The sequence below is a fragment of the Pagrus pagrus genome, assembly GCF_965226575.1.
Source record: "Pagrus pagrus genome assembly, chromosome: 20".
In the NCBI taxonomy this organism is placed as follows: domain Eukaryota; kingdom Metazoa; phylum Chordata; class Actinopteri; order Spariformes; family Sparidae; genus Pagrus; species Pagrus pagrus.
The window spans coordinates 16,328,161-16,337,344 of record NC_140207.1 but is presented as its reverse complement, the minus strand read 5'-3'; the positions used below and the strand labels follow the sequence as shown (position 1 = coordinate 16,337,344).

Here is a 9,184-nt window from a genome sequence, read left to right as displayed (position 1 = left end):
TTATAATGAGAAAGTATTTTTTCTTGACTTTGCCAGTCTGACTCCACAGAGTGATCAAAGTGCAAAACTATTATCAGAGTAGATGCTTGCTCTCTGCTTTGTCATCTCTGGTTGAAGGGCACTTTTGTCGTTAAGGCTCCCTTATCTACCTGTGGACAAAATCCTCTCACTCTCTCTTACACACACAGACCCACACTCACACACACATACACCAAGAGAGGTAATTTTATTAGACATTGTTTTACTGTCCCCCTTAAACCTGTAATTGAAATATTATCCGCTAATACTTTGTGATGCCACACTTATATATTGTTCCTGCGGCTAGAGTTGTGTTTTCCCTGTTGATCACTTGTGTGTTGCTGAAGAAGTTGTCAGTGGACATAACACACAACTTTTGATTGTGGAACAAGACAGGGCAGTAACTTTTCAACAAGCCTGAGAGGGACATGTCTGGGACTGAATTGTTCTCATTGCAACAGTCAAGTACTAATTTCAAGGAATCTCAGACAGGCTTTGAACAAACATGCCACTGCAGTAGTCATAAAAAGGTCAGCGTCTGTTGTCTAACAAGTTGTTGATGACATAGAAGAAATTAATGTTTAATGAAATTCTCACAAGTGTCATGTCTTGATAGTTGAGTGGGTGGAGATTTGAGTTCTGGAAAGTGCTGCTGTTATTGTCAATGCTTGAAGATGATTTGATGGAACGTGCTTGGCGTTGATAAGAAAACTGGACCATGAGAGCAGCACTGACTAGATTTAAGATAAGAGGTGAGACGTGACCTGCAAATTGCCTATGGCCATCTCAGGACAGACACACTTGCGTCAAGGTTATGCTGGCTATTCTAGGAAACAAACAGACTCTACCCCGCCACCGCTACACTTACATCCCATATCTTTCCAAGAAAAATAATTCAGCACAATAAAACACCTGTACTTGATAGTGAAGGATATATAAGGATATAGAGCAGAGGGTTAGGGTTAAATTAGGTTAGCATGCTATCCAGTGATGTAAGTCTATAAAGTAACATTAAAACCTCGATCACCAAAGAAGATAAGGTCAGTTACAATTTTTCACGTTATGTATTACCAGGCTGTTCAACAACACAATATCTATGCAGTATTCAACTCAACAAACTGATACACATCAATAAAAGTGAATTGCACATTATAAAATGTAGTCAGAGAAGCCAAAGGTGCAGGAAGAAGTAAACACAAAGCAAAAGTATTTCAAACTATTTTGTAAAAAAAAAAAAGATTAATTTGACAATGTATGTGTAATATATAATTATACAAAAACTCGATACCCCGCTATTCATGGCATAATGCAAATAATATCATCTTTGTTTTTGTGTACAGAGACACCTGCCTTCCAGAAACTTTCAGGTGGGGCTTATGCACCGAGGGGGATTATGTCCTGTAGGCCTGAGTGATGAATGCCTGGGCATGCCTTCACAGCGATCAGTGTCTTACACACTGGGTTGGCTATCTGGGTACAGTTTTAGATTGTTTTTTTTTTTATATACCTTTTGAGCTCATAGAAAGTTCTGTGTGGCCACTGGTGATTTTAGATCTTCCACCTCCCATTTTTCTTATGGTGTACCTCAAGGCCGAGTCATTGGCACATTATTATTCTCCAGTTATATGCTACATCTAGGTCAGATTTTTTAAAGGGAACAATAGTTTCACTTTTATGCAGACGACTCCCAGATTAATTTCTCATCTGATTCCAACAACACAGCACAATTGGTGACTATACAATCCTGTCTTACAGATGTTAGAAACTGGCTCTCTCAAAACTTTCTTCAGCAAAACGCAGATAAATCAGAATCCATTATCATAGCTCCAGACCCTCAAGCAAACTTCTCACCTCTTCTTCTACAGTATTTTTTTTCTGAAAAGCAAGTTTTTGTCTTTGTAAAGCACTTTCTAACTTATTTTTGAAAAGTGTAACTAAATAAAGTGATTATTATTGTTATTATTATTATTATTATTATTATTATTATTATTATTATTATTATTCAAATAGGCTAATCCTGTTTCTTCACCATATTTTGCAAGCACAGATTTACATATGAAAACTAAGATATTAAAGAAAAAAACAAAATAATTCAACGAGATCCCAACCAACAGACAAGGGCCACAATAAAAGCAATGGTATCTGATAAGTGGAAAGCAGGTGAAAGTACAGTTGGTGAAGTAAACCCATGTAGCCCCTAAAATCAGACCAGCATGTATTGGAGATGCGGTTTGTTATGAGATGGAACATATTTTTTCTGTTGCCATGTACAAGGAGATTCATGGAGACTGGTAGAAGCCCTGCACTTTTCCAGGGCAAGACAAAAGGTTTCAGCAAACCTTGACCAGTTTGATAAACCACACATTCTGACTCTTGTTTGCTACAAATTATGACAGATTTGGAGCGTAGTTTAGCTGAACAGGGGGAGGCTGATCCTATTTTTGTAAAATGGCTCACACAAAACCTGATTTTGGTGAAAAGTCCGTTTTCATCTCCTGAATAAATTCAATTGTCAAGTAACCTCGCAAGCTTTAAGAAATAATCAGTCAGCAGATGACTCAAATTACGACTGTCAAAGTTGAACCTTTTTCTCTGAACTGAGCTGCGCTGCATGATTTCAATGAAATCCTCACAGGGAACAGTCACCTCTGTGAACAGAGAGATATGTTAATATGAGAGATAAGATACTAACTACTCTGTTACCCTCCCCCTTCCTTCTCTAAGAAACAGAAGAACTTTAAGGGGAGTGGTTTCCACTGTTGCCTGCAGTATTTATTCAGACACCTTCTGCTTGTTCCTCACAACTCAGTCTGCAACCATAGCCATGGACTTTTCCAAGAACGCAGAGGAGAGGCCGGAGCCCTCTAAGGCAGATGTAAAAGGTAGGTTGAGTTTTTACTATTGAATGAACAAGAAATGCACTGACTTGATGACATAGCTGAATGTTTTATGCTTTTCTGTGTTTCTTCTCACATAGGGAATATTCCTAGCTGGCTGCAAGGCACACTGCTGCGTAATGGCCCCGGCATCTTTTCAGTGGGGGACACCAGCTACGACCACTGGTTCGACGGGATGGCCATCATGCACAGCTTCAACTTTAAAGACGGTTGGTTTTGTATTTCTAACTTTTCTCACTAAAATAAGGAAACTGACTGTTACTTTAACATTGGGTCTGTTACAGTGTCAGTGAACAGAGCATGCTAAAAGACAACTTATACAAATAGAAATTTTAAGAAATTTAAATGGTTTTATTTTTCTTTACAGGTGAAGTGATCCACAGGAGCAGATTTCTCAGAAGTGACACCTATAAAGCTAACATGGCTGCAAACAGGATAGTGGTGTCGGAAATGGGGACAATGGCATACCCAGACCCAAGCAAGAACTTCATTGTCAAGTAAGCATGCTCTTCATTTTATTCAGACCAGCTCTTTCATATTATATATTATTATATGTTATTTACAATTATTTTATTCCTCTTATTTAATCACTGTAGTAGTGGTAATTAATTTCTGTGCAAACTTAGAGTTGCAGTATCTGCAAAACAGTTCTTTGCACGAACAAAATGTTAGTCAATTAACTTTTCAACAAGTTTCTCTAGGTGTTCTAGTATTAGCATAATAAGTCTTTTTGATGGAGAACCCCCCCTGCTGTTTACCTTCCTGACTGCTGTGGCTTAACAAATGACCCACACATTTCTAGGGGACTCTGACTGTGAGTGAGTCATGTTTGTGTTTATATTATTCCTAAAACTGTCTTCTTCTTAGGGCTATAACCTTTCTCAACCACACGGTGCCTGACTTCACTGACAACGGGGCAAGCAATTTCATGAAATATGGAAACGACTATTTTGCCACCTCTGAAACCAACTACATCCGCAAAATTGATCCTGTGACCCTGGAAACTCAGGACAAGGTAACGTCTTCTGCCGATCTTGATCGCTCGCTAGTGATCCTATTGACACACATCCATTCATTTTAGAGCTCATGAGTTGCTGAATTGTTTCACACAGGTGGACTACTTGAAGTACCTGCCGGTAAACTTGGCTTCATCCCATCCACACTATGACAAAGAGGGCAATGCCTACAACATGGGAACTTCAATTGCAGAGAAGGGCAAGACAAAATACCTGCTGTTTAAAGTCCCTGCTGTTGCAGAGAAAGGTATAAACCCCATGACCTGATCTACTTTATGACCTGAGAGCTCTCCTCTCCAATCAGCTGTACTTTGTAGAATACACACCACAGGATTATGCAAATGCAGGTGAACCACAGCTGGGCCAGATAAAATGTGCCTGTTGCCATTGGTTCCTTCTGTGAATGTGAATAGAAATATATAAATGCATCTTCATAACAGTATACTTTTCAGACACTGACACATGTTGCATACCCTTTAGGTTTTAAATAGTCTAAGTTTTTATAGAAGGACAGAGTGCCCTGTATTAATGATTAACTGAACCATTAAATGCATTTTTTAAATATATTTACTACAAGTTAATAACTGATCTCTTTTGTTGTTATTTTCTTTAAACCTTCAGACAAAGGCAAGAATGTGCCTGTGCTGAAGAACGCGGAGGTGGTCTGCTCCGTTCCCTGCCGCTCGCTGCTCACGCCCAGCTACTATCACAGCTTCGGCATGACTGACAACTACTTCATCTTCATCGAGCAGCCTTTGAAACTGGACATCCTCAGGATGGCCACTGCATACATGAGGGGGGTCAACTGGGCGAGCTGCCTGAAATTCTGCCCTGAGGAAAATGTGAGGAGTCACTGCTGTCTGTTTCTGTTTATGAGTCTGCCAATGTGATGGACTGTAGATTTTAATTTCTTCTTCTGGCATCACACTGTGCTGTCTTTCCCTAATGTTTTATTTCTTCAACAGACTCTGATCCACCTGATCGACAGAAAGACGGGCAAAGAGGTGGAGACAAAGTACTACACTGGAGCAATGGTCGTCTACCATCACGTGAACGCTTTCGAGGATGACGGTCACGTGGTCTTCGATGTCATCGCCTACAAGGATAACAGCCTCTATGATATGTTCTTCATGAGCAAGTTGAATGAAAACACCCAAGACGATGCCTACTCTAAACCAGGCTACAAAAGATTTGCACTTCCCATCCACTCAGACAAGGTAGGATTTTTTTTTATGAATTTATTCACCTTGAAATTCGAGAAGATGTTCCCTTTAATGCTTAATATTTCCTTTTTGTCTGTAGGGCATCGCTGTTGGAGAGGACCTGGTGAAACTCAAATACACAACAGCCAGTGCTGTGAAAGAGAAAGAAGGCAAACTAACGTGCCAGGCAGAGGTGCTCTGTGAAGGTAAAACCAATACCACTCAAACAGGAAGAGATATCTACTGAAGATAGCATGCTAACCAGCTAGCCACAGGCCTGAAAACCTCTCTCTCCCACTGGTCCAAAGCTCTTGTGCAATTGGTATAAATTTCAACACTCCCTTGGAAGTCCAGCTAGCTGCCTGGCTAACTTAGCTAAGAAGCTAAAAGTAGCTACGTTCACAGATGTATAAAGTAATATTCATACTCAAAACAAATAGGAGGCAGCATATTAAAGTTAAACGCTAACTGCAGCCAACTATAGGTGCCGTTAACTAGTTAGCCATGCTGCCAGCAGTCTGGACTGTGAGCTCGTACAGGATATTTGGACCGGGACAGGTTGTGGCTAGCTGGTTAGCATGCTAACATGATGCACAATACAATACATGGATATCATTATGTCAAAACTGTTATTTCTTCACATGCTGTCAATAATTTTAGTTGAGTTTTGACTGTTTTCAATCAAAATGCTTACAAATTGCACCTTTAAGAGTAATTGACTTGTTTGTGCACACACATAACCTGTCTTTTTTTTAATGTCCATCAGGTTTTGAACTACCCAGAATAAATTATGACTTCAACGGCAAGAGGCACCGGTTTGTCTACGGGAGCAGTGTGGAGGACTCTGCACTGTCAAAGCTGGTAAGATTACCTATTGTTTTAAATCTGGCTTTTGCAAAAGAGAATTAGTGGAAACATCCGTCCTGTGATTTCTTACAGTCGCATTATGGTTATTAGCCAAGAGAGACCCAAAACGTGCAGACTGTTGAAGAACAGATGGTTCAGATGCAGGGCTATTGGGAAACAGAAGTTCCTGGTTGCATTGTTTTTTATGGAGGTAGGAAGCCAATTGCAGAACTGAGAATTACCAGTTGGCAAAACAGAAGGACACTTTGTTAATGCCTGAATCACTAATTGCACCAACAATCCATTGTATGGCTCTGGCTCTAACACCCACACATCCTTTCCATTGGGTACACTTATACATTAAGGGATCGGAAACAATTCAAAGAAGCAATAAGTTAGGTGAAGCTTCAAAGTATTGAGCGACAAAGCTCTCTTACTTTGAAAGAGAGCTTCCTTTGCATCTCACGGCATCCGGTCCAGAATTGCCTGCAAAGAGGAAGGAAAAAGGAAACATCTTGGTTTAAACAATTAGATATTGTTATTTATTTCCACTTGACACAGAATCCCAACGACATAAGAGAGCTTTGAAATTTTTAATGGTGTTTGGATGTGCGCTTTACGCAGTTTTATACCCAGGTGAATGAAAGGCAGGATGAGCAAAAGGAAAAGGTAAACATCATGCCGAGGAAAGTTATTGCTAGGATATCCTTTAGGAAGATAAGACCTTGCACATTTACGTCAGGCCTGGCCTGTTTATTGTTTATTTCCTCAACAACAAATTAAGTTTGAAGTAGATCCTGCTTGAGGGGACACCCTGACCTTATTTTGAGCCCAAACAAACATTTGATATAGGAACTAAAATATTGTCTTTCATACATGCTTACATACACAATAATGTCACCCACCACTCATTATACTTCTCCTTTCAACCGCAACAATGAGGAACATACATATGACTGTAATGTGATCAAATGTGCTGAAAAAGTAAAACTGCAGTCATTTGATGATTAAATTTAGCAAAGTGTGGCGTCTGCATGTTATGTGTGGGTTTTTTTCTTTTCAAAGACGTGCATCTTATATTGATTGACAACTCTAAGCGGTACTGGGAAGCACTGGGATCCTTCTGATAAAAAATTCCTTGATTACCTAATGAGCTGACCCGACACTTCGACTAAAGCCAGCCAACCTAATACTAAGAAAAGAGGTGGCACCAGTTCCTGAATTACCACAGCTGACTGACAAGACTGTTCTACAACTTTATAACTCTATTCCAAGTATATGGTGTGCAGATTAGTGAAATTACTGCACGGGCAATTGACATCTATAAGATAAGCTCTTTACATGCTTTACTGTTCAAACGACTCATTTGTTTTTCTCACACTGTCCATTGCTGCTGGACCTCCATTCACCCTCATCTGAGCGTTCCTGTCTCCTTAAGGCCCCCTTTCTGAAAAGCTCAGTCTGCTCTGATTGGCCAGCTCTGACAGGCCTGAGCAGGCAGCACCTACCATGTTTTGTATCAGCTCTGTTGGGGTTTTTGCAACCAAGGCTGTGCTGGGGAATGGCAGAGGGCGGTGACTATATAGTTGGGACATAACAACCTTACAGAAGTCTTGGCGCGGCATTAAAAAATACAGTTTCTGAATGATGGTATGAGCATTTCTCCATGGACTGAGCGTTATGATACCCTCGGTGTAACACCTAGGATGTCTCACTTTCTACAACATGGGACCCTTAATGCTTTGTTATGACCCGTTTATAGAGGCTAAGTTAAAGAATTTCTTAATTTTTCCCCCCCAATGTATTTGGTTACTGTAGGTTGCAAAGCTGGACACAGAAACCAAGGAAAGGGTTTACTGGAGTGAGGACAACTGCTGGCCATCAGAGCCGATGTTCATCCCCAGACCAAATGGAGAGTCAGAGGATGATGGTGAGAATACCGTGTGGTGTGCATGCACAATGTATGACATGTACGATACTATATACCAGCTAGGCTACAAACTCGCAGGAATCTTTAATGATAAGACAGTATGTTTTGTTGTGTATTTTTAGAGAGCGTTTGATCTGACAACCTGCTGAGACCTGATGTGACTTTACTTTGCACTCTAAACAGTAACCTTTTCCTTTCCATTTGCAGGTGTGGTGTTAACATCAGTTGTCAACCCAGGCCAGCCTGGTTTCATCCTGGTTCTTGATGGCAGAACATTTAAAGAAGTAGGACGAGCATACATTAAGTCTGAGCTGCAAAATGGCGTGCATGGATTTTTTATCCCACAAGGAAATTAGCTAGTTGTGTGTATGTAACATCTTCCCAAAAAACTGTGCTGTCTGGCACAGGAAGCTGTTTCAACAGTTTTAGACAAAAGCACGATGAGGGTGTGAGTGGATTCATGGATGTCTCCTCATCTCTTTCATAGTGATCGTATCCTAACAATTTTTTCTTGGAATGTTTATTAAGAAGCATGCAGATTTATTGATTTCATATGGATCAAAATGTTGCTTAAGCTTGTATATATTCGACTGTTATGTACTATCCATTATTCTATTGTACTGCTATGGTCATTATTGTACCTGTGCACCTCCTTTTCATTAAAAAAAAACAAATGTAACTTGAAGATGTATTCCAGTTCTTAAATTAGACAGGATTATAAGAATGACTCAAAAGAAGTTATGATAACCAATCATGGTTGTATTATCTAAGTGAGACACGTGAATGTAAAATGTCTTTCAGTTCATTTTATCATCTGTTGGTAAAGCACGTGAACACGTGTGTCCCCTTATCACTCTTAACATATTTATATAAGTAAGTTGACTCTTAAGCAACGTCTATTTGATATGCTCCTGCGTTATCTCAGGCACATTACAGCTTTGTGAGCTTTGTGATGAAAGATTATACAATACACACACGTGCAATATATAATCATTTACATCATATAGACCTATAACCACAGTATCTATTTTAATCAGGAAAGGCTTGATAAAAACAGATTTAAAGAACGATCAGAATACATTTTTTGTCGTGCTCAAAACATATGTGAATATATCAATGGTGACCTGGTGCAGTCAGAACAACTTGGAGGTCATTGCTATAAAAACACATTAGTAGAGATTAGATATATTGTATGTATTTCTTTGATCATACTTCATTGTCAGTTTTCATTTTTTAACTTTTCCTGCTTTTTCATTTTTATTCTATATTTTCTAC

General features: G+C 39.5%; 1 protein-coding gene across 2 annotated transcripts; it reads left to right on the top strand.

Moving 5' to 3' along the window:
• The first annotated feature begins 2,837 nt into the window (after positions 1-2,837).
• bco1 (beta-carotene oxygenase 1) lies at positions 2,838-8,586 on the top strand. Of its 2 annotated transcripts, XM_084340263.1 has the most exons (11): positions 2,838-2,900; positions 2,996-3,124; positions 3,283-3,412; positions 3,783-3,930; positions 4,028-4,178; positions 4,553-4,773; positions 4,897-5,148; positions 5,234-5,339; positions 5,900-5,994; positions 7,798-7,909; positions 8,117-8,586. In XM_084340263.1, exons 1-11 carry the CDS (start codon positions 2,843-2,845, stop codon positions 8,263-8,265), a joined length of 1,551 nt encoding a protein of 516 aa, XP_084196389.1. In that variant the 5' UTR covers positions 2,838-2,842; the 3' UTR covers positions 8,266-8,586. The 2 variants fall into 2 exon arrangements, with proteins under 2 accessions (XP_084196389.1, XP_084196390.1); XM_084340264.1 differs by lacking the exon at positions 2,838-2,900 and having other exon boundaries at positions 3,093-3,124; positions 3,299-3,412.
• Positions 8,587-9,184: the final 598 nt, after the last annotated feature.